General features: G+C 42.8%; 1 protein-coding gene and 1 long non-coding RNA gene across 2 annotated transcripts in view; one reads left to right on the top strand and one right to left on the bottom strand.

The window, feature by feature from the left end:
- The window catches only part of LOC126529915 (uncharacterized), a 934270-nt gene that overhangs the window by 812990 nt on the left and 94468 nt on the right, over positions 1-26812 (top strand). Inside the window, exon 41 of the mRNA XM_050177364.3 lies at positions 6090-6411. Within this exon, the coding sequence (XP_050033321.1) occupies positions 6090-6411 (322 nt within the window). The remainder of the gene's footprint in view (positions 1-6089; positions 6412-26812) is intronic.
- LOC129384582 (uncharacterized) lies at positions 7750-20745 on the bottom strand. Its single transcript, XR_008612285.1, has 2 exons — positions 20556-20745; positions 7750-9368 (listed from the first exon to the last, which is right to left on the bottom strand). It is a non-coding gene; the product is annotated as an uncharacterized lncRNA (long non-coding RNA).

Below are 26812 nucleotides of genomic sequence, written 5' to 3'. Positions count from 1 at the left end.
CACAGGATGAAGTTTCCAGAAAATGGGACATATACCCGGAGAAAAACTCTATGGTTCAAATACTGGTGCAAGCAAAGATAAAAAGTGAAAGTGAACGTTGGTTGTCAGAAATACGTAAGAACAGGAAAGCCGCACCTAGAATATTTTGGAACCACATAAAATTATTAGGCAGGAAGTCAACAACAATACAACATATTCTGAACGAAGATGGAAACAAACTGGAAGGGGACGCGGCACTTAGCTACATCCGAAAATTAACAGCCGAAGCTTTGCAAGGCAATGGCGAGGTTGTATTTGAAGAAAAAAAGAGCATGAAAGAGAACCAGATGGAAAAGTAGCTGGTGCTGACAAAGTTCAACTGGAAGAAACCTGAAGAGAAAATTCCTAAGCGCACAGCAACTAGGTCCAAAAAGCAAGGCAGCTCTTTCGAAATCAGTGAAAACGCTTTAAAAGATACATGAATGCCTCACACTTAGCGAGAACGTAGAATGAATTTAATTTATACAAAAAAGAGAAAAAGGCAGAAAAAAGAGAAAGACAGAATTCACTCACACAGACTATTGCCCATTACATCGGTAATATACAGGCTAACAATGCAGGCAATAAAATTCAAGCTGCTAGCATGAGCGGAAAAAAAATAGCATTTAGGGAGAACTTCAGAATGCCTCCAGACTAGGTAGGCGTCTGGATGATACCTTATTTGACCTTACTCGGTCTATTGAAATATCCAGAGTAGAAAGGAGACCGTTATATGTGGCTTTTTAGGTATTACAGGAGCGTTTGACAACGTAAACCGCAGCATTTTGTGGGATATTGTCGAAGCGGAAGGCTTAGGTGACGATTGTCTGCAGCTTTTGGGAGAGATTTACATAGAAAATACCGTTGGCGTTCAATGGGAAGGGATGAGGAGCGAGGAGAAAGTTGATATCAGCAAGTGACTAAGGCAGGGGTGCCCTTTATCCCCACTGCAGTTTATTATGTACATGGTAATGATAGAAAGCGCGCTAGAGGGATGTAATATCGGGTTTAATCTCGTACAAAAAGGCGGGTACACTAGTAGAGCAGCAGCTTCATGGTTTATTTTATTCTGAAGACATTGTGTGTCTAGCTAAAGAAACAGTGATATGCAACGTCTGGTTAATATCTGTGGATAAGAAGGCGAGAATTTAGGTGTGAAATTTAGCGTCAAAAATTAGGTGGTATGGTATACAATGAAAGCAGTGAACAGACAGTGTCAACAGAGGGCCAGGAAGTACCTCGCGTGAAATAATATAAATATCATAGTGTACGGATAAACGAGGGCAATAGATATATGGAAATACAGGAAAAAGAAATAACAGTAAAGAGGAAGAGAAATGCCGCCATAATGAAACACAGAGCGCTATGGGGATACAATAAGTACGAGGTGCTCCTAGTACGTTGAAAGGTGTTATGGTTCCAGGACTTCCATTTCAAAATATGGTTGCTTGCTTGAAGTAACGGGTACAATCAGGACTCGATGCCAACGAAAGTTTAATGGAACGCCTTGCATTGGGCGCTGACGGGAAGACTACGAATGAAGCTGTGCAGAGTGCAAGGCTGGACAAGTTCTGAAGTGAGGGAAGCTCACAGTAAAATAATTATGAAGAACGACTAAGGATTATGGAAGAAAATAAATGGACTGGGAGAGTGTTCAGACATTTCTGCAGCAATGGGATTTATTCACAGAGCAGAAAATGAACTGGGAAGCTAACCAACTAGTATGTGGCCTGTACGGTGAGCAACAGAGAACGTCAAGCGGAAAATCAGAGGCTGAGATAATCTCATGGTTCGCAGCAATTGAAAAGAAACCTGCTATGAGTAACTGTTTAGGAGGAAAAAACGAAATCAGGAAAGAAACAATTTCTGATAACTCAAAGGGACGCTCTTTACTTTTCGAAGCGAGATCACAATGCCTGAGGAGACGCAGTTATAAAGCGATATACAACAAAAAAGAAGCACGTGCTTGCTACGGCGAAGCTAGAGAAACAATGGAGCATGTTTTATTAGAATGTTAAAGTATCTGCCCAGCGGTCGATTTAGGCACCTCTGGCCTCCTTGAAGCCCTGAAGTTCAGCGAGAACAGGGGGAAAGTACACATGTAAGCAATGCAGGTAATTAAGAGGCAATTGGAAGATTGGTGGAAGAAAATTTCGGAAACTACAAACAACGGACGCTACAAAAACAAAGTTCAGAATAGCGGTTGAGAAAGTTTGGTTATGGTAATTCATCCGGGCTTTCTTCTTTTTCTTTCTTTTTTTTTTTCTTTAACATAGGTAGAACATTAGGCAATAAAATAACAAGAGCTTGGTGGCGCAACCCACTACCTCATTCCAAATGGGACGCTCATTGCATCCATCCATCCGGGGCCCTGCCGAGATGGAAGCGGGCCAATCAGAGGGCGCGCCGGGGAGGGGGAAGGGGAGGAGCTGACCAAACAGAGTGCACGCCAGCAAAGGGGGGAGGAGAGGGGTAGAGGAGCAGGTGCTTCTCCTGAGCGCGCCCTTTCATCCCATGGACTCCGCTCGGTGCGATCGGCCAAGCCGACATCGCGCAAATGTCGAGCTTCCACAGCGAGGTCTCAAAGAAGAGGGCGATATTAGCACTGAATAAAAGCGATTGTGCCTTCTCTAACCTTCATGTGCATGTCTCAGCCCGTAATACCTTCTCTAACCGTAATGTACATGTCCCAGATGAAGTAAAGCCAGCTCCAGTCAGTGAAATCTATGAAAAAATCGAAGCTATCGGTCGTTCTTTCGGCTCTAGCAAAACCATAGCCGAACTCCTGACGAAACCGAAGCTCAAATTCAGCAAAAACAATGATAACGAGATAAGAGTCTTTCATGAAAATCACGCTGAACACGAATTCGAACTTGAGAGAACGAACGCCAGCATCCCTGTTTTGAGAGCTTTCACTGTGTTCACTGTACTTTTTTTAGAGCGAAGCTGTATACCACTAGCGTCCAAGGAAATTTTCGTGTCGTTGGCGTGCTAAGCAAGAAACTCCCCATACGTGGGCCGATCCCGGAGATGCTGCAATGCTGGGCCGACCCGCGGTGGAAGTGAACCAGGCGTTAAAAATTCCCAAGATGGTGCAATGCCGGGCAGACCGCCGGTGGAGGCGAAGCAGGCATTAAGTACTCCCCATACCTGTGCCGAACCCGAAGATAGTGCAATGCTGGGCCGACCAGCGGCGGAGGTGAAGCAGGGGTTAAGCACTCCTCATAAGTTGGCCGATCCCGAAGATAGTGCAATGCCAGGCCGACCCGCGGCGGAGGTGAAGCAAGCGTTAAGCACTCCCCATACGTCGGCCTATACCGAAGATAGTGCAATGCCGGGTTCACCCACGGTGGAGGTGAAGCAGGCGTTAAGCACTACACATACGTGGGTCGATCCAGAAGAGAGTGCAATACCGGCCAGACCCGCGGTGCAGGTGAATCAGGCGTTAAGAAGAAGCTTTAGCTCGGGTGCTCCTATCTAAATACATGTAAAAGGAGAATTCGTTTTTCTCAGCAACCACTGTACCAAATTTGACTGGGTTTGTTGCATTTAAAAAAAAAAACCTAAAATCTAGTGAGTGTTGGTTGCGAATTTTCGATTTAGGTTGTAAATTTCTGTAAAAAATTCGCAAATATCGCAAATTTTCAGAAAACAAAACTATCAAGTTTACAACTCCGTAGCTCAGCAAGAAAAAATGGCATCGCAATTCTGTGAATTGTATCTGATAGCACATATAAAGCGGACAAATTTGACATCTTACGCATGAATCTCAAAAACAATTATTAAAATGTAATTGCAACTTTTACAGAACCCTAGTAAAGAACGTAACAAATTCATGTAAGATACAACATGACCTATCAACTTTTTCCGCTTTGAACAATGTAATGGATGCCGTTATCTGTTCTTGATGCAGAGCTATGAAATTGTAAACTTCGTGCTTCTATTTTTTTCAAACTTATGAATTTTTGAAAATCTCTTGAACAAAATTCAAGCCCTAAATCAATATTCCGCCTCCAACAGTCACCAGAATTTAACTTTGTCTCTCAAATGCAACAAATTTCATTAAAATTGATCCAGGGGCTATCTCAGAAAAACTCATTTGCGTTTTTACATGTATTTGAATGGGCCGCGTTTGAGTTGGGCCCGAGCTAAAGCTTCCTCTTAAGCACTCCCTATACGTGGGCCAATCCAGAAGATAGTGTATTGCCTGGCCGATCCGGGCTTAGGTGCAGTTCGCCATTAAGGGGTCCACATACACAGCTTCGCTGGTCATCCTTCTTCACAGAGTGGAAGGGCACTGAGTTTTTTTTTTTTCGTTCAAACCTTGTGTGGTAATCAAGCCTGCGACCTCGCGCTTGGGAGCGCAACGCATTGCCTTACCTTAACGCGATAGCGTTAAGGGCCCCGTGTCGCAGAACATTCGGTGTCAGCGCCGGCGGCGGCGTCTCCGGCCTAGAAAACACCCTAAGCACGCATACTGATCCGCAGAGGCGCTCGGCGTAGCGTCGGGGCCTTACTGGACTAATGGAATTTCTCAAAGTAAAATGCGTCAGAAAATTCGTGGTTCCACAGTGGTTATGGGGTTGGGCTACTGAGCACGAGGTCGCAGGATCTAATCCCGGCCACGGCGGCCGCATTTCGATGGGGGCCAAATGCGAAAACACCCGTGTGCTTAAATTAGGTGCACATTAATGAACCCCAGGTGATAGAATTTTCCTGAGTCCTCTACTACGGCGTGCCTCAATCAGAAAGCGGCTTTGGCACGTAAAACCGCGCAATATAACCTTTAAAATTCGTAAAGTGCGTCTTACATATAAGCCGCCGACATGATAGCGTCGGATTGTAATTTCAATATACGAGAAAACATCAATCTGTTACGCGGAACCTCAAACACAAATCTTCTTTAACGCGACAGCGTTTTCCAGGTGCCGTTTGTGATTTGCCTTAGTAGGAACAGCGCCTTGCAACACCATCAGAAAAAGAACCACAAAGCTCGCCTTCGTACATAGCGTCCACCACCAGCGTTTTCAAGAAAACATTACGTTTATATAGGCTGCACTTGCTGGGAAGCGTGATAAGCAGTCAGGGATCTTTAAATGGTGTCGCGTTCCACTCTTGGAGGCGAAGCAGCTTCCAAATTTTTCGATGCGAAGGAATAAAATGGCCCATTGAGCGAAAAGGCCGCCGTCTGTAGCAGTGTTAGCGCGCATAGTTCCCGGTGGCTGCGACGCCACGTCACATGCGCGTCGCGACTGAGCAGAGCGGGTGAAAGGGAACAATTGCTGCAGCTGTGGCGCGCTAGGTGTTGGGCCAGCACTGAAGACATCGCCGCACGAGAGCAACTTAATAAATGTATTTTCCGGGGTCAAGGGGGCGGGAGGCTAGACCCACAAGAGCTCCCTTTATTCAAGCGGCGGCGGCCAGACCCTGAGTCGCCGCGAAATCCTCCCTCTCGGAAGCCTCGCGCAACCTGTTCACTGGGTTCTCTGTTCCGCTCGGTAATCGCTATGAAGAAAATAATGTATAAAAACGAATAAATCCAAAAGGGTAAACGTTGGCAACAGTATGTTTGAACCTACGAAAGAGCGCTCAGCTGGTGAAGTGTCTTATCCACTGGTCTACACCAGCACCTGTTAGACTACAGGCATGCGCACTCTGATTTATAACATCATGCTAGTTAGACCAAAATTTCCATTGCCAAGCCATGTGTGTCGAAAGCGGTGACGTCAAAATCCCCGCGGCTTACTCGGGAGCGTCGCCATTAGATTGTATGCCGGTCGGGTAAGGTAGCATGACGTCATCGATCGAAGTGCACCGGCCTTATTCTATCTAAGAGACGTTGGTCAAGCTTGTAAACGCGCTCGCTTGCTCGCGGGTTTATAACTCCGCTCCGGCGCGTTCACGGGGACAATAATGCATTCGCGTTGACAACTCATCATAAGTACTTAGGTGCCCTCGGATGTTTCTTTCAATGCTTTCCCTCCTCCATAGCCTGTGCGCCCCCATTTCGATATGTTCCCGTCGAATGGCCTCGATTGATAGTGCGAACCGCGAGCTTCGCACGCGCGCAGGCAGGGCCAGGTGAAAGGACCGGATCCACTCGCCGGGGACGAGCCAGCCAAGTTGTTCGACGCTGCTGTTCCACTCGAGGAGAAGCAACGCATCGTGTTTGGATACTACCGACGACTGGTGGACGACTACGACAGGCTTCGCCACCCGACGGGCCAGAAAGACGCACCTGCCCGGAGCTGCCGGGACTTGGCCGCCTTGCACCCCGATCTACCAGACGGCCTCTACTGGATAGATCCGAACGAAGGGAACGCCAGGGACGCGGTTCAGGTCCAGTGCCGCATGGCCACGGGCGCATCCTGCGTGCTGCCGTCGCCTAACCAGGTCAGTTCTTCATTTTGTATACAAAAAACATGTAGCAGTTTTGCCCGAAAGGCATAGCATCGAACGTGATAGCAAATTATTACGCAGATATACAAAGTTAGGATACTAGGTTTAGGGGCACTTTAAACTTGTAAACACTCGCTTGCAAACCAAATTATCAAGCACGGTGGCACGCTCGCAACGACAAACATAAACACATCACACTCGATGACCGCCGACGCTCTCAAAACGCAGGCGTCAAGAGAGGCAGCTGCAATGAGCGAATCGAGCTTTGTGTAGCCGTGCGCTACAATGCTAACTAAGCTGCGAGAGCACAGTTCGCGCTAAACCATGAGCCCTTGGCGCGCCTAGGCTTCTACTTACGGCAGAACGCTTTCAAGATAGCGCTCGCGCAGCTGAGTACAGTCACGCCAACCGCCTCGAATTATGTACTCGTACTCAAACTCTCCGGCTTTTGTCTTGGCAGTACTGGCTGTTTTGAAGCTGGGTGATAGTAATTTAGAGCGGGAACATACACTGTAAACAGGTTTGACCCTTTTAGGGAGTTTTGGCCTCGTTGCATAACTTCAGCCCTTAAGGGAGGACAATATCCTCCATTCGAACGGAGTTTTTTTTTACACCCTTGTGTTTGGTGGTGTTAAGGGGAATTATGGGAGTTTTTTAATTCTCCTTTGAACACCAACCCCTGAGTGGTTGCAGGAGTCTATATGGAGAATTATGGGAGGTTTTTAATTCTCCTTTGAACACCAACCCCCGAGTGGTTGCAGGAGTCTATATGGGGAACGTTGGGAGTTTTTCATTCCTCTTTTGAACACCAGAACTATGGAAGTTCTTATGAGGAGCTTTGGGAGCTTTTACAAGTTGACATGGGTATTTCATTTTGCTTCTTATGGGAATTTATAGGAGAAGCGATGGGAGTTCTTACGTACATATTTTCGGAAACGTTTGGCTTCTTAAGGGCGTTTTGAAGGATACCTTTGGGAAATTATTTTACCTCCTTGTAGGAGTGCTTAGGTGTAAACCTGGGAGCAACCGTTCCCATATTTTGGGAGCTCTGCTTAAGGGAGCACTTATGGATAGTTTTGAGAGTTCGATTTTTGCTTTTTATGGGAACATATACGAGAATGCTTGGGAGTGAGTTTTTACAGCTTTAGGGAGCTGTTTTACTAAGGGAGTTTTAAACAGATGTTTTGGGAGTGCATTTTAGCTCCTTATTAGGGCTTTTACAGGTAGGTCTGGGAGTTTATTATGCACTTTTTGGGAATTTTACGAGGTTGAAGGGAGTTTTGTGTGTGTTTAGTAGATTGTCTGACGAGTGCAAAAACCATGACAAAGCAATAAAATGTCTGGAAATTTATTGCAGTTCCAGAATGAAATGTGCCAGCATGATAGTACAATCAATGACTATTAGCATAATGAAAGTGAAATAATTCAATAAATTGGATACAAACAAGCAAACCAGTTTGACAGGAAATTCAAGCATATTCCAAGCTTCAGTACAGTTGAAAATCCAAGAGTGCAGCCAAGACTGAAATTCAGCGGCTCAAAACATCATGAGCTATTGGGCAGTCCTTGCATGCATTAGAACAGGCCACATTTGTTTTTGCATGTAAAAAGCATGCTACAAAAAATGATGCAAAGGAGGCCAGACAGCACCAATGACCTAGAACATAGTGAAAGTACCTTTGAATACCTATGCTATTTCTAATAGACATCTACGTACAACTTATTCTCTCATGTAACACACAGCTGCAAAGAAAAAGCAGAAGTGGTACCACCCACTCTGAATCAATTTCCTTAGCGTGCAGCACCTGAAATTCAAGCTTGCCAGCTAGAGAACATGACAAGTTCACAGCAAAATGGGCATAATGTGATAACAGTAGACAAACAGGTGATATCTCAGGCTGAAGTTAATTCAACAAGGGGACTAGTCGTCATCAGGGAAAGAAAATCCAAGCAGACAATTCCAGCTCACACTTACTTGCATACACAGATGTCGCTACATAGGTTTGTGTTGTGATGCCCCATGACCTAAGTCAGCATCAAAGAGGTTCATTAAAGAGTGGCACATATGCAGTGGCACACACCCAGCGTACATACACAAGTTTGTGTCAAAAAAGTTCATTGGAGAGCTGCATCTACCCAGTGGCCCCAAGTGCTCGTAGTAGCCCCAGGGGCACATACTGAATTTCCACAAATATAAGGAGTTTTTTTTTTCAAAATTTCTGGCGTCAGAAGACGCCTCGCATTATATAACTGAGATAGACACAAACAACAAGATCACTAATAGAAATTGGTGCCAGCAACCTGCCAAACTCCCATACTTCTACACACCTTGCTACCCCAACTAAACCCCCATGGTGAGCATTTAAACTTACCTCACCTTCTCTATGCACTCACTCATTTTGCTGGATATCCATGGAGTGGAGAAAAGTGAACTATATAAATACTGCCAAGGAAAACGGTTGTTACCCTAACGAAGAAGTCCACTTCTCAAAAAAATTTCTCCACCTGACATAACACTTGTTCGACCTCTGCTGATCACCTTCAGCTGAATATTGCATATCACACAAAGCAGCAATTCAACTATAATTTTTAGTTTTATAATGAAACAAAAATTTCTTAGGATGTGAAAGAAAATATGATACAGGAACCTTTAACAGTATCCATAAGTGTGAAATTTTTACACAGGCAAAGAGGCAAACACTTTGCCACCAGGGCACACATAAGGCGTCATTACATTTTCTCTGCAAAAAGCCTTAACACCCCGACAACAGGTGGTGTTGCATGAAGCCATGCATGCATTTCAAAAAATAGGCATTTTGTATTTTCTTCTTCCGCAAGATCAAGGCAGGCAGGCTGTGATGCTGTGCAAACAGTGGTGGCCTTCAAAAGGGAAGGAATCCACACAAAAAGCCATGGTACTGTTGAGATGGCAGTGCATGATAGGGAGCATTCTGGAAAACCAAACAAAATAGATTATGTACTATTGTATTGCAAACAGACACCGCATGAATATTTAAACATAGCATCACCAATTATTCAACAGTGCTGGGCCATTCAATGCTACCACTCCAAGTGTATCTTGGCCACCTCAGATTTTAGGAAAAATTACAGCCCATTGTACAGTTGCAGGCTGGATGAAGTGGAGAGTATGACGAAAGCCCGTCTGGTCGGGATGATGCATACTAAAAGGAAGAGGTCCAGACACCGACCAAAATGTTTAAAATAGTTTTTTACGTTTTCAAATTCAAATAAATTCAAATAAGTACTTTAAACCATTTTGGTCAGTGTCCGGACCTCTTCCTTTTAAGTCGCAGAATGCACAAACAGACTACTTCGCGAAAATTTCACATGGTGTGAGTATCGTTATCTTGTAGGCTAAGGTTGAAACATCACGGCACTGACAAAGCTACAAACAAGTGTTTCTACAAATGACCACAAGGCCTTCCAGAATGTTTCATTATGTGAGATAGACCATTAATGTTTTTTATCTGCAAAGAGTATCTTCTAATTCTGACTTTAGTATAATAGACCTTCGAGCAATTTCTGAAAAGTATTTTCATCCAGCTCGGGTGGTTTATAGGCGCAAATAACCAATTTAGTAACCCCCATTTTGTAGTGAAGAAAGCTTATATTAAAAAAACCTATAGCTGCAGTGATTAAAAGCTTCTGAAATTTTGAATCAACTCTTTATGTCTGCAGAAGCTCTTTAATTAGGTATTAGGACGCCTTGCAGCACTGACAATGAAAGGAAATCATGACAACATATTACAAAAACTAATAAAATGAATGTGTTCTTGATAATATATGTTGTTGTATTATACACAGATTATACAAAACACCAGCAGTAATGTGCATATCTTCAGAGTGCACACACAGTTCACCAACGTAATAATAAATACAGGTCAACATCATAAAGCAACACATAGGTACTGGCGTTTTTCTTTCACATTGGCCTAAAAACCAATCACATGGGCATTCAGCCATCATATAAGCAGCACCTGCTTGCATGAATTCAAGGAACTTTCAGATGTGCAAAATCGTTTAGGAGCTTTTAAGCAATAGGCATGACACTACTATTATGATTAATTTGTTGCCTGTAAGTGGTAAATCAAGTGAACTGCTAGTTGTCCTTCCGGTGAAGGATATTACAGAAAATGTGAGGACAAAAAGATTATAGTAGCTATTTGGAACTCATGAATGTTAAGAAGATAATATGCAATGTTACCATGCTGACAGACAGTCAGATAAAAGATGATACAAAGAAAATATTATATATAGATTACACAGATGCAAGCATTCTGCTTCTTTATTGCTGCAAAACTCTGTAGTTATAGAAGTGCTTCATCCCCTGAAAAATATTTTTAGCAATACATTCACTATGGAGTTCTATTGAGGATGCATCAGATTTGCATGCTACAAGTGGTTTGAGCTGTTCACAGACAGACATCTGGCTTGTAAACGCAAGAGCATGACGAAATACTGCAAGTGCTCCAGAAAAATGCTTGCATGGTAAGGGAAATGACAAAAACAAGAATGTGGATGAAAAGACCAAACTGCCCCAAAGTGTAATTTTAGCAATGTAAGGTTTTATGAAACATAATTACAGTTCTAAGACAACACAAAATACCAACATGATATGCAGAGAATGGGTGCTGGACATCAAGCAACCTCACTAAACAATGATTACATACATAAAAACGACACATACGCAGGAAATTTCACAATACACGACATATAAACTATGTGATTCATGATGCACCCATGTCATACATCATATTGTTCAAGTAACCAACTTCTTTATTCAAGACCCCTGTAGAAGGTTTGTTAATGCAGTTATTGGTTTCTTGGATGGAAAAGACCTAGTATACAAATCTGCACTTCCCTGCCTTATATTTGCAAACTGCATGTGAACAGTCACAGTTTGGCATGTTTTGCAATGTTTTGTGAGATATCCAGATGCTGTTACCACCTACATCTGTGCACAATGCTCCTGCAGCCTGCCATTACCACAAATCCTGGTCTATCCTACATAATACCCCAGTCACACGGGCACTTTCAAAGTCCTTTGAACCAAAGATTCTTAACTTCAAGGGAGAATGTGCACTGTCACACAGGCACAGCAAAGGAGCCCTACTGGAAGGTGGCTTTGAGTCAAAGGAGTGCGCGTTCGTCCTTTGAAACCTCAAGGGAATACTCCCAAGCCTATAGGGCGTCTGACAGTAGAAAAAATAATCTAAAGATATGGAAGTTCAATTTTTACCTCTTCAGAACAAGCTTATAAGTACTGAATACTGTTACTAAAGTACTAAACACTTTCGGGACACCCGCAATCTCCATCATGAAAGCGCCGGTACAGCAACACCGGTACGGCCTGTCGTCAGCAGCAACCTCGACACAACACGGTTGCCATGTGCGATTTGGTTCTTTGGTTAGTGGCTGCTAGGCATCCCAGTCTCCTTGGCTTTTTTCTGCACATCTTTCCTTGTCACATTTGTTTTTTAGTTTTTACAGCGTTTACGTGTACCTACCGCTACCTAGCCACAACGAACGAAACAAAGCAGCTGAAGCAAAGGCAACAATGAATAATCGACGCCAATGTGCGGTGTACGAAGCGGTACACATGGTGGCCATCATTACAATAAATACATCTGTTTGTGATAAAGTAATGCCTTTACTACGTGTGCATATTGTGTTGATGTTTCTATGTATTAGGAAAAATAAATGTTGCTGAAAAAAATGTGACAAATTTATTATAAGACGCATTGGGCTATATTTTTTTATTACTTTCAAGGTGACGGTAGCGCTAAGGATACATTGCGGTCTCTGTTAAAAGCTTCAACGGAGACTACCTGGAGACCATGTAGCACCGACATATATCCGTTGAACTAATGTCTTTGAAAGCTCAATGCTCCTTAACTTCAAAGGACCTTTGGCATGCTCGTGTGACGGGTATAACACTTGCTGCTGAAGGCATTAAAGGCACTCAAAGGTGCCTCAAAGACAGGCTGAGCATTCTGCGCAGGTTAGCGTGTCAGCAAGGCCTGAAACACTTGCAGGACATTGTAAAAGATGTCAATACATGGCAAAATACAACAGCACAACATACTCAGAAAATGTAAGGCTAAAATTCCACACTGATATATAAGGGCCTTCCCAGACAAACCGATAAATGCAATAGCACACCTTCTATTGAAATCTCGAATATAAAAATTGATTACTTGAAAAAGATGTACGGTACATGCAAAATAAAATGAGTGATGTATGTTATATGTCACGTGTAGTCAAATTTTGCTGCAAATTTGAGCATTTCATGCATGCATATAATCGCACTCATGTACTAAAACAAGTTCATGTGTAGTGCTCATCCTGTGCATTTCATGTGTTTCATCTTATAGTGTAGTAACTATGTTTCCTAATGCCAGTAACCAACTCTCCCAGCTTTCAGCAATAGTATGCAAGATTATTTATTCTTAGAAGTATGATAGCAGGAAGAAACAAGGATAAAGACCTGTCAACAGGACTAGCATCAACTACAAGCTGATTTGGCTCCTGGATGGAAACGAGTATTAGTAATCGTAATCATTATCAATGTTTCAATGAGGGAGTGGGTGAACCCAGAACTTGCACAAATAACTACAGTAGCCACATGGCTGAACATATGAGCCGGGGGTGTTTCCCTATCTTCCAGCACATGAGGTTAGTTGCAGAGCCCCGAGAGAGCTGAGAGGGAAGTGATTGTGGTTTTCCACATTAGCAAATAAAGATCGACATGTGTCGGAAAATAATCATCGCTCATCGAAAACATGTAATTGTTTATAGAGCACTTATCCTCAATTCATTACACAGATTGCGTTAGGTGACTAATTTGTTTTACTACTGTTCTTAGTGCCCCATACAAGATTAACCTTTTCCATGCCAATTTTATTTTCAGAAAACCACTGAAATTTCTAAAATATTTTTATTAGCTATTCTTTGTGAAGAGTTTTTATTACTGCAATATCAGCAGTTCGTTTAAAATTTTCTGCTGCCTTTTACTAGCTGTTTTTCATGTTTTTAGGTTGCAAACAGACAAGGACGCAGAAACTGTATACATGAAGCATATTTTTTTAAAGAAAGTCAAGCGTGCTTTTGTTATCCTCCATGAAAAATGTTATTGCAGGAAGAAAGGTGGTTAACCGAGGGCCCCTATTTTTATTATTCATATCATAAGAAGCCAACAAACACTGACACCAAGGACAACATAGGGGAAATTACTTGAGCTTAATAAATGAAATAATGAAACGATAAATTAATGGAAATGAAAGTGGATGAAAAAACAACCTGCCACAGGTGGGGAACGATCCCACAACCTTCGCATTTCGCATGCGATGCTCTACCAATTGAGCACCGCGGCGCCGTTTACCGATCCACTTTCTTGGGTATTTATGTTTCCTTGTAGAACCCTGGGAGTGTTAGCCAGCGTTACCACTCACAGACCTTGGCGGCGGACATGGAACATCCTTTCTGCCGCAGGCGTCACGAGAACGTGATCTTTTTTTAGTGAAGGCAACCGGTCAATAAACCCACACATGCTACCTGAAGGCATCAATGTTGCCTGATTCGAGACACTCGTTATGTAATAAATGAGAAGAAAGAGGGTTAACCGAGGGCCCAATTTTTACTAGTAATATCATAAGAAGCCAACAAACACCAAGGACAACATAGGGGAAATTACTTGAGCTTAATAAATGAAATAACGAAATGAAAGTGGATGAAAAAACAACTTGCCACAGGTGGAGAACGATCCCACAAGTTCACTTTCTTTTTTTTGGGGTGGGGGCAAAAACTGAACACATAACTAATCACTGATCTATCATGCAAGTGGTGTTTGCCTATCTCAATAGTCTATATAAAGACAGAAAACTAGGCTCAGGTGTTTTTATCTCTAAAAGAAAAGACAAGCTTTTATACGGCAACCTATCAACTTGAAGCCCACAGTAGTAGTTCTCTTCTATGGCATCTAGCTGTTGAGCACGAGTCAAATAAAAATTAATGCAAATGTATTAGTGTTCCATGCTTTTAATGCATGGAAAAGGGACACTAAAGTAAATTAATGAGTTAAGTTAGATTAGAGGTTAGCCTTTTGTAATAACAAATTCATCATTTATACCAAGAACAGAGCTTTTATAAGCAAGAAAATTAGAGAACTGGAACATCAAAGGGCACCAACTAATATATTGAACCAAATTCTGTAGTTTTATTTGCCAAAACCACAATATGATTATGAGGCATGAAGTACGAGGGATTCTGGAATAATTTTGACCACCTTGATTACTCTACTGTGCATACAGTGCAAAACACACATGCATTTTTGCATTTCACACCTATCAAAATGCAGCTGCCACAGCTACAATTTGATTATCCACCATCAGGCTTGGCAGCGCAACACCAAACAGCCCAACTCAGAGCCCATGCTTGTCAGCAACCTTCTGCAGTGAGTGCATCACTTGGTGCTCATGAGGCAGTACTTCCAGCTGCTTCAGCTGCTTTAAAGTGTGCGCACTGCTGGCTTTTGCTGTTTTACAGCCCTTAAAGCCCAACCACAACAAAAGTTAGGGCTGCATAAAAAAATGATTCAAACAGTGTAAATACAAAACAGCATTCTAGCAATCTTGATACCGAGACTGAAATGAATGCCACAATTACCAGTAACTGGCAGTGAGGCATGACTCAGATTGCAGGGCACCTTAGTGTGGCCTACGAGATAAGGGACCACCTGCAGCTGCCTGCAGTGATAAAAACCTGAAGGCGATGTGGACTCTCGTCATAGCCACTAACCACCAGGTTCACGTGTCGTCTGCTAATACAGTATTAAAAGAATATCAAAAAGAAAATTAGATACCAGCCCCGCAGCTTTGCCAAGATGACTACAGTAGTATTTACTACTAATTTATTACCAATATAGCCAAAGTGAAATTTCATTGCATTTGGAATTTAAGCTTTTGCAGTAGGGGTTTTGAGATGTGATAATCGCAATGCTCCTGTGCTTTGTGACATTACATCACTAGATATTTGACAACGCCGTGGTTCTAAGTGTTTTTACATACATCGATATCTTGATTCTTTTACAACCTAACTCTAATATGACACATGAGAATACGGTAGATAACATTTGAAATGTCTTTAATGGGCACGGAAAAGGACTAACCTTTACACATGAGACACGCATGGTGAAAGCATTGTAAGGAAGGCTCCCACGTGTCTTTACATAATTTTTCACTTTGGTCGGTGTCAGTTCTGTTTTTTCCCTTGACTCTTCCTAACCGGACAAGACATCGTCAGACTCAACTTCATTAACCCATTGACAATATGCTGCATATCTTAGGTAAACATTTGATGCTCACCCTAACGCATGTTTCCTGAAGTTACCAACTAAGAGCAAAGAAAGGTTAGCTACTGTATGAACCAGCCTAAATCCATGTTAAGCCCACAATTGCCCAATGTGCCTTGAATAGGCTGTAAAAATGTGTATTAACACAAGGCGCAATAGATTTTGTGCTCACGTTGGCATGTTCATAACAGCTGGCCTCCCTCACTCTCATCATCGGAATCTCAGAATCCCTACTGCGAAAACTTCAGGCGTGGAAAGCAGCAAAGGTAACAGTGCGCAGTTTGAAGCAGCCAGAGGCACTGCCTCATGAGCACAGCAGTTGCACTCACTGAAGAAGGTTAATGACAAATATGGGGCCCCATTCGTGCTGCTGGTTCCGAAGAAGCCATCTAAGCTTTTTTCCCACGCTTGAGTGTAAAAATACAGCTGCTTTTAACAAAAGGCATGCAACACCGTTCATGAATTGTGCCATCGGAATGGTTTACCAAATAACCTCTTACTTCTGGTAAGCTCTACACAAGCCAAATTGGACGCTGCACTGATGAAAGGGCAAGAGAACATTTGCAGAATATAAAAACAAAGTAAGACCAATGTAGGTGAGCATTGTAACACATGCACTTGTCATCCACAACTTGAAATATATTCTTGGCAGAAGTAGAAACATGAATTCACAACTGATATCAGAAGCTCTTTTAATATCAAAGAATGACTGTAATTATTCTTTTTTTTTCTATTTCTCACAAGTATGTGTATGAATGTTTTTTGCTTTTGGTTTACACAGGTTGCTACACCTCGATTTGTTTGACCCTGTTCCCTTCTTTGCAATCTTTCCTCCCTCCCCCTCTTTTATGAACTTCCAGAGAGATTATATGAATAGTTCCTGCTTTCCTAGAAAACATGGCACACACGCGGTGGATGTGGAACATCCTTTCTGCTGCAGGCATCACAAGTACGTGATCTTTTTGGGTGAAGGCAACTGGTCAATAAAGCCCCACATGCCAACTGAAGGCATCAATGTTGCCGGAATCGAGACCCTTGTTATGTAATGAACGAGAAGAAAGCAGGTTAACCGAGGGGCCCGATTTTTATTAATCATAAGACGCCAACAAACAAAGGCACCAAGGACAACACAGGGAAAATTAACGGAACTGAAAGTGGATGAAGAAACAACTTCCCGCAGGTGGGGAACGATTCCACATCTACGCATTACGTGTGTGATGCTCTACCGATCGAGCTACCTAACACAGCACCGTCTTCCCATCTATTTTCTGGAGTATTTATGTTACTACTAGAACTAACCCTAGGATTGTTAGCCAGTGCCACCACTCACAAACCTTGGCGATATGTAGAGCATCCTTTCTGTCGCAGGCATCACGAGTATGTGATCTTTTTGGGTGAAGGCAACTGGTCAATAAACCCACACGTAGTACCTGAAGGCACCAATGTTGCCAGATTCGAGACCCTCGTTATGTAATGAACGAGAAGGGGGTTAACCAAGGGGCCCGATTTTTTACTGCTGGTGTAGTACACACTTTCCTGCGTTTAGGGTGATGCCAGCTTCTTGCAGGTGCTGAAGTACTTTGTGCAGTCGTGCATCATGTTCTGTCTTCGTGCGGCCAAACACTATTATGTCGTCTTGCAGACATGCCTTCTAGCAGTCTTAGCATTTCCCAGTGGAAAAATTCAGTTGCTGTGGAAATTCTGAAGGACAATCAGAGGAACTTAAAATGGCCAAGTGGCGTCAGGAAAGTGTTGTACCTCTGGGACTCGGGTAACCAGTAACCAATATCCGGCTATAGCATCAAGTTTGCTAAACCAGGCAGCTCCGGTGAGTTTGGCCAGGCAATCATTGATGGTGGGCACTAAGACTCATTCTCACAGAATGTTCTATTTTAACCCTCCAAAGTCACTGCAGATTTGAAGCTCACCTCCTTTATTTTTAGCCACTACCATAGGTGCATGCCACTCTGTGGTTTCTTCGACCTTTATGATGACACCCAGGCTCTCCGTTCTCTCCAACTCACATTTGGACACTCGGCAACATGGGCAGAGGTACTCGCCCCGAGTACATAATAGCACACCGCTTGGCATCGGGGAGTAGAGATATATTGTAATCGATCCTGAGAAGGTAGGCCCAGGTCTGTAGCCAGGTAGAGGTAGTGGCATAAAATGTTGGCTGGGTCGCTGACCTTGCCTTTTGACTCCGCTACTTCTAGGAGACTTGGTTGGACATTGAAGGATTTGATTGCGGGGGGACGTCAAAAAGTGCGTCATGCAGCTTGTCTATTACATAAATTTGTTCTTGACATAACCAGCCATTTCAGCACACGGTAGCAGTCTAACCGTTGCTTTTTTTGGTCCTGCCGGGTCCGAGCAGCTGTTCTTTTGCTTGCTTCAGGTTTCCCGTGACTTGTTCGTCGTAGAGGCTTGTTGGCATGGCAGTCACGTCTGCACCAGTGTCTACCTTGAAGCCATTGACCATCACATTGATTTTTCATGGCCCAGGATCCTGTTGGTCAGTTAATTGTCCAAGTAAACCTCTTCCAAAACAGCTTGGTATGTGCATTTTGTTCTGCTTTTTGGAAGCGGAAAAGCATATGGCAGCTGTGTTCCTTTTTACTGCAGGCACTGCACGTTTTGCCATTCGCCGTGCACATAGTGTGTGATGGTGAACCATAGTGTCTTGTTGAGCCATACCACTTGCATGTCAGCGCAGTTTGGTCACGCTGGTTTTTACGAGAATTATTTGACTTTCCTTTGCTCTTCGAGAAGCTGTGCATGGTGTCTACAGCTTCAAGTGATTGTAGCTGTGGCCGTAGGTCCTTTTGCTGCTGTTTGATTGTTGCCGTCATGTTGCGAGCAGCGTTGACAGCAGCTTCCAGAGTAAGCTCAGCATTAAGTTGCAGCTTCTCACTTACCTACGTGTCTGTGGGACCGACCACGAGTCTATCACAGATCAGTTCCTCTTTCAGGGCGCTGTACTCAGAGGCTTCAGCGAGCCTGAAGAGTTCGGTGATGAACATATCGGCTATCTCATGCACGTCTTGCTTCTGGCTGTTGAACTTTGCACACTCGTATATCATGTTCATCCGTGTCAGGAAATTTTTTATGAACAACTGCATTACTGTGTTGAAGTCGAGTTTCTCAGCATCACAGAGCCTGAGCAAGGCTAGGACGTCTTTGGATTCAAGACCCATGGCATAAATGAGTGTGTTCACCTGCGTCTCGTCGTCGTCTTTGGTCTGGAGATAGCTCTATAGCCCTCCCTTCTCGTGAGCCACCGTTACTACTCCTCGGGCTGCCGAAAATCAAGTTTTTTTGGCAGTTTGACGACGAACGAGTTTAGTGGAGCTGCGTGCTGGGCTGTGGACACTGTAGGTGAAGCCATGGGTAGCAAAGTTTCGTATTCACCGCAGTGCGCTGTAGGTGTAGACTTCTACTTGCGTGGTGCATTTCTCACAGCGTTGTCGAGTATCCCACCGTTGCCTCCATGTCATGGTCGGGTGACGAGCATACGTGATTGACAAAACGTAAGTGTTAACTGGAACTGTTTACTAGGTTGGGTATGCAAAACAAGCACGGCTACATGCCGGCTCGGCTTACACGGTCTGGTCCGCTCTCCCAGAGGCGTTGTTCCGCATCTTACATGACCGTGTACATAGCGCCATCTCGTTGCGGTAGTTCGCGTGACACGGATGACACGGAGTGTAACTCAATGGACAGCAACTTCAAAAAAAGTATATTTCGGAAGGCTGCCCAAGTTTAAACAACTCTCAGTTAACGTTAAGGCGATTTGCCCTCTTATTAACATGCACATTTACGCCACTAGACCATAACCTCATTGCTACATTATAGCACAGTTTTGGTCCGAATTAAAACACTGATATAACACAGCGGAAAAGTTACGAATAAGTGCCATAAATACAAAGAATATTAGAAGGGCATACACTATCATTCTTGCTAACTGCTCATTTGTTGAAATTCTGGCAGTCTTCTGAATTATAATTTTTAAACGTGCTGCCCATTGAGTTATGATAATGCATTGCGGTGAAATTTGATAGATGGCCGCAGAGCCAATTCAACATTTCAGTTTCAACCACAGCTAGTTACCCCTATGCTTTTCTTGGCTTCATTGCCTGCTGGCTTTATATGGTCGTGATTTTAAAAAAATGAAGCCCGTTTTCCTTCTCATTCATTCATGCGAGGGTTTGAAACCTCACAGCTTTGATGCCTTTAGGTAGCATGCATGGGTTTATTAGCCACATGCCTGCTCTCTTCAGTTCAGGTGTTACGCGAGACCATCGTGCAAAAAAAGGTGTTCCACATCTGCCCACCATGGCTCTAAATGGCGCTGGCTAACACTCCCAGGGCATAAATACCATAAATACCCAAGTTAGCACAATTGGTAGTGCATCGCGTGTGTACTGCAAAGGTTGTGGGTTCAGTCACCACCACAGACAAGGTCCTTTCGTCTGCTTTCATGACTTTCTTTCAATATTTTCTACATTTCAATTTCAACCACAGCTAATTACACCAACGCTTTTCTTGGCTTAATTGCCTGTGACCTTTATATAATCAGCAAAAATAAGGTTACAAGAAAATTAAAATAAATAAGTGGAGGACAGGGTCATTGGTGTTCAAAGAAGCACCTTCCTTTTTGTATCGTTAACCAACATGTGCGCCCAATAGGTAACTCCTCTATCTGCACATCGAATGACAATGCAAGAGATGCAGCTGGAACCCACAGTCAAATATATGTACAGCATACCAATGCATCTCTCCTCCGAAGGTAGTGAAGAGCACAGGTGCCTGTAGAGTTGTGTGCCACGGTTCCTCTTGCCAACCCATGGAAAGGAGCATAAGTGATGCTGTAGAGCTTGCTCCTTCAAGCAGTGTTCAGGTATCCATTCATAATCCTGCATGTAGTGTCCAATGTATTGTAGATATCAAGACAGCTTCAGTCCTGCAGCAAATAAAGTGATCAGTTCTAACCAAAATGTTGAGATGTAGACACTTTGGCAGGCAGACGTTAAATGTTGAAGTTTCTGGGATGCCAGAGATAATCTCATTAAACATTATATGGGCCACTCATACAGGGATGGAAGCAGTCAAAGAAGTTTTGGAGCAGCTCTGGGAGGTGGCAAATTTGACACACTGGAGCATGAATTGCCCGTTTTCGAGCAGTAAATACATATTTACATGAGTAGCTTGGTAGAGGTCAATGAGTGAAATACAGGTATATGAAGAAAAGGTGTTCCTTATTTTACTTTACAGAGCACTATTTGATTATGGCAGATCAGTTCTGTGGAAGCCTGCAAGGCAAGTAAAATTCATGACAGGAAAAATTTTCACCCACCCTACTTTAGCATGAAGCTACGAAGGAGACCTGTACAGGTTTCTCGGAAACCACCATTAAATTACATACTGGATATGACAACTAACTGTGGCCAAGAAAAAAATTAATGAGTGCTTTCCGTGAACATCACCCACTCTATGTTGATAGGTTTATGTTTGTGCTACTCAAGTTTTTTTTTCCATTGTGAACAAGCAATTAATATGTACTTGTAATGAATGTTTATTTCCTTACTTATCGAATATGGTGCCAATGCAAAGGTTGTGGAATACGCCGAGAAATGACCGATAACAGCGTTACAACGACCTAGTTCATGTGTGGTCTTTTTTTTTTTCGACAAAAAAAACAAACAAACAAGCGAATTTTTCTTTAGAAATTCACGTGACAATGCGCTCCGCAACAGTAATATAAGTGGTCTCAGACAGAAACAGTGTCATCAGTGCACTGCATATATTATGAATGTGCAAACCTGGGGCACAGTCTTGTAAAGGTTCGCAAAGCGAACTGTTACCAAGATCGCGCTACTTCGCATGTGGTAGGGACTGTACTTGCACGCCAAAAACTGCTGACATGTCGAGAAAAAACTGCAGCTGCTCTTTCCCAGTGCTCCTATTTGACAAAGTTTTTGTAAAGATTGATGCAATAGTGCGCAGAAGCATTGTCATGGTAAGGACAGTTTATTTTCACCTTTTATTTATTTCACGGGCTTTCATTCTCGTGCCTTCACAAATCCTAGGCTGTCTTAAATGCTGTTACCGGCCATTTGTAACCATCATACAAAGCTTTTCACTGACATCTCATCGATTAGGTAAATCAAGACACTCATCAGATACAGTGAACACCATTCGAGTAGTGCACTCTGGTAATTTTTCATTCTTGGCAACCTGCAGTTGAGATAGCAGAATATTGCAGAATAAATGTGAAGTGACGTAGTGGTCATTGCATATTTGCGAGTATCTTATATCTGTTTTGACACACTGGTTGGAAAAAAGACATGAACGGGCATGTTAATTGCACTTGAGCTATGGTATACAAGTTTCCCTTGTTGTGCAAGGGCGTCTACATTAGACAGACGGGAAGGGGTATCAATGATTCATAATAAGGTTAGTTACAGCGCAACCTAAGACAAGGACAACAGAACGTACAAAATGACGACACGGCGCTGTTTTGTACCTTCTGTTGTCCTTGTCTTAGGTTGCGCTGTAACAAACCTTAGTATGAATCCCAACCAACTGGCCCAACTTGCCGTTCTGATGCAGTATCAACGATTGCTTGGGCGAGCATAGTTACAACCTTCATAAAAGTTAACGAAGTAGGCCCCTTGCGATGCATTGCAAGACTTGTGGATGCAAACTAGTTTTTTTTAAAGAATGTGTCATCATAGGATGCAGTAACATTCAACTGATGCACGAGATTACTGATCAGGCTAATGCCATTGCCAAATACGTTAGGGTGTGCGTGAGTACACCCTCCTTATCTTTATCAGGCAAGGAACTTTACTTTCTAAGTTGGTCAGCACGTTTTCAGTGAACTGCAGCCGTCTGCTTCTTGTAAGGTTGTTGTTTTAGTTGTTTTTCTCATGTGTGCTATGAGCGGCGCATATAATGTGCAGTAGGGTCGTGGAATAAGACCAGTTAGAAGTTAGTGCTCATCCTGTCACCTGTACTTTTTCTTCCATACTCAAACTGAGTTATGCTAAAGCAAGATAAGAATCCATTCAGTCAGTTTGTGCCTTCGAACCAGTTCACCTCCACAGTGCACAATGATGCTATTATAAAGGGACATTGAAAATATTGTTTATTTTCTTTGAATAAATAAAGTTTAGTATGAAGTTTCACACTGCATTTTGCAAGTTTTAATTACCCTAGTATAAATTTGTATTCTAGAATGTGAAGGATGAAAACAAGCATTTCCAACCTTACACATTTCCAATGACATCTAATCACTACAACTTAGAGGAAAGGCGCTACGATCTCTAACAGTCGCAACTTCTATCCGCGGTTGTTGTATATAAAGGCATTACGCACCGAGAGAATATGGTCGAATCTTAAAGCTAAAACTACGGTAAAGGCTTGTACCAACACGCTTAAACAAGGGAGAACATGTCAAAACACATAGTGCGGAGGTAAAAAAAATAGATCATGGAGTTTTACTTGCCAAAACTACAATCTGATTATGAGGCACGCCATAGTGGGGGGACTCCGAAATAATTTTGACCACCTGAGGTTCTTTAACGTGCACCTAAATCAAAGTACACGGGTGTTTCTGCATTCTGCCCCCATCAAAATGCGGCCGCCGTGGCCGGGAATCGATCCCACGACCTCGTGCTTAGCAGCCCAACACCATAACCCCTAAGCAACCACGGTGGGTACAGTGCACAGCTGTGAAAATGTTTCCTATACCAGAAATAAGTTTTTGGCCAGGGGCTCAAGAACCGGGGGAATCGCGCCCTGTCTGGCGCTGTTCACAGTGCCACCTCAGCCAACTGGCACATTTGCACGCGAGAACGAGAGCACCAAGTCCGGCCATGACTGGTAAACCCATATGACGATACATCACCAAAATATAGAGTAACTAAAACAAAAGGACGCGTACAAACGAGATGTGTCCTTTTTATTCAACTGACATATAATCTTCGCGCCTTCTCCCCCTTGTACGATATAGAGGTTACACAGTTCTGCTTATTCTATCGTCTTACATCATGCATGCGCACTGAGCACATCAATACGTTCTGGATATCGCAGAAGCCGTTGTTCACGGCGTGAGACTCACGATAGCGAAGTCAAATGCGATCCTTCTAGAAATAAAGAAATTGTTTGCCTGCGACAAACTTTGCAAACAAGAAATAAAATACGAGCTTACCAAAATGCTTCGTCCAGGTTGGTGGCGGCACGCAGTTCGTTGGCGTTCACCGTTGCGCATTACGCTGTGTTGTTAATCACGCCGCCCTCGCTTGTAGGCGTGAGAAGAGCATCAAAGTATTATTCTTTTCTGTCAAATACTGCTGCTTCGGAAGTACAAATAGAAAACTTTGAGTTGTCAAGCCTACCCCAGCATACTGGCACATAACAGCTTCCCGCGCTCAAATCTCGCTGTGGATTCGAATTCGCGCTGCGTGCATTTCTATGAGCTGTTGGGGCGCCACCTAGAAGAGTTTGAATATGGACAAAACAAAACAAAGTTCTAACATATGTCCGTCTAGATTATTTTATATTTATTTATTTAAGATATAAGGCACATGCTGTTTAGAAAATACTCACGGCAAACAATGTTTCAGTTTAGTTTCTTTGGCCCCTCGGCCCCTCCGATTTATGTTCATTGTCAGCTGGCCTGCGGCCTTTAAACGATATTCCTTACATATTGTGGCTCAATGTCGAGGACATTAAACCTGGTTGAATGGGGTTTAAATGGAGGGACAATATTTCGTTTTGTAGAGTATTGCTGCTGGGGATAAAGCGAGAAATATAGGCTGCTTCTCGTCGGCAAAAGGAGCCGGACGAGCAAGTCACGAAATGCAAGAAAACGAACGGCTTGCATGATTACTAGTACAGTCTCGCTTGGTTGACCAGTGAGAAACAGCATAATTAACAACCTAACAAATACAATGGACAGCCGCCAAATCGTTGGTCAATTAGACATGTTAATGATGAGTCAGAGTGGTTGTTATTTCGTGTTTGTCCGTTTGTAAACGTGTTGTGCAAAGCTTCGTTTATTCGATGTTGTGCCCCATTTCCACCAGAAAAAGAAAGAAAGAAAAGCGGCGTGTTTCTGTTGACGCGGCACGCGCAAGTGAAACGGATTTACGGGCAAGCCGCGCGTGACACGTTCACACATATATCGCTCAATAAAGCATTCCGGCGGTATCGATCGACATACCGGCCGCACCACTGGTGGTAACGGCTATAGTGGTACCGGTGGTAATAAGGGGAGCCGAATGGACCTAGAACCTCAGGGCACTACAAGAATATATTTCATGGTTTCACACCTGCTTACTGCAAAAGTGTACAAAGTACATGCATGGTATAGCACTGTACTCGTAATGCAAAAATAAACGAATTAAAATTAATTTGTAAACTAAGAAACCAAGGTGAACCTTCAATAATTCACGAACAGGTAGGTTCACACTCAACTGACTCATGAAACAGTATGCTAGCTGTGCCAAGAATCTTAATTAGTCGAGCAATTAAGGGTGGTGACTGTCATGTGCAATGCCTTGGGGAAATGCATGCAGAAGTAGGACAATAGCTGTTGCTCTGTCTTTGCTCATGCCCTATCAACTGATTAATCACTTATTTATTTATTTATTTTTATTTTCACATACTGTAGTCCAATTGGGCTATCGCAGGAGTGGGTTTGTACATTGCATATAACAATATATTTTTCTGCACAAATCAACTTCAATGCCTTAAAAAACATGATAACTTCAATATAAAAGATACAATCAGTATAATAAACGCAGCATGAATCAAGTAAATACAATGATTTTTCTAATTTACCTAGTTTCACCTGGGAGTAAGTTCCATTTTTCAATTGTATGAGGAAAGCTATACTTAAACAGGTTAGTATGCAGTTGAAATGGAGCAAGGTTAAGTTTGTGGCTATTCCTAGTAGGTTTCAAATTATCAGGAGACAGATAGTTGTTCTTTAATGAGTAGTGTGGGGTGTTATTTGAATTATGCAACAATTTAAGGCATTCATAATCACGCCGCTTGGACAGAGGTAGTAAACCGATTTGTTGTTTATTTAAGTCATTATTCCAAAAAATTGGAGAGTTGGAATTTCCCCTCACAAGGCACTATTGGCAATAAAATCACCTACAGTGCTTGTCGAATGGGTGCCGCAGTGCTACAGTTGACCTGCAAAGACGGGGCCGAACCCCTGCTTAGAAAATGGAAGAGAGGCCGAACTCTCTCGAGCCCTGGCTAACTTTGAGCACTGACTGTGTTGAGTGGTATACTATATATTGTACTACCACACAGTACAATGATGTATATTAATGATTAATACAGTAATATTATGTATATAATAATAATAATAATAATAATAATAATAATAATGATTCACATCTGCTACCATATCTGCATCTCCTTCCTTCATGCTACAGAAAATGTCTATGGAATTCTTGCTGTCAAATCAATAAATATATACTTCAGAGCATTGTTGCGTTGTTGTGACATCACTGGAAACATCACTTCACAGCATTAAACCTTTATCGGTCAAACCTGTGCTCAGAAAAACATGTGGCACTCAAAGCACAACAACCCAGCGGCGAGCATGGTGTGTCAAGCGCGTCACATGACTCGTCAAAGGTCGTAAAATAATTGCTGGTGCTATATATATATATATATATATATATATATATATATATATATATATATATACATACCTTCCACAAAGTACAACACTATTTGCATCTCACGTTGACTGATATCTTTCAATTGTTCGTAGGTGAAATGCAATCCACAGAAAAAGGATAAACAATTGTATGCATATCTATCAGTATAATCACGGAGTATCAGGCTGGGCATCAACCAAATTGATTCTTAATATCTGTAACTGTGGCGAGGAAAGCATATGTCGCCTTGAAGAAGACAAGTGCACTTGTTGAAACGTTGGCTCCTGCTTTCATCTTGTTCTCGGTTTGCTCATCGTCTTGAATTTCCATTTCCTGC

Source organism: Dermacentor andersoni, chromosome 5, assembly GCF_023375885.2.
Source record: "Dermacentor andersoni chromosome 5, qqDerAnde1_hic_scaffold, whole genome shotgun sequence".
Classification (NCBI taxonomy): Eukaryota; Metazoa; Arthropoda; class Arachnida; order Ixodida; family Ixodidae; genus Dermacentor; species Dermacentor andersoni.
Note: the sequence above shows the minus strand (reverse complement) of the source record. Positions and strands in the feature narration are given on the sequence as shown.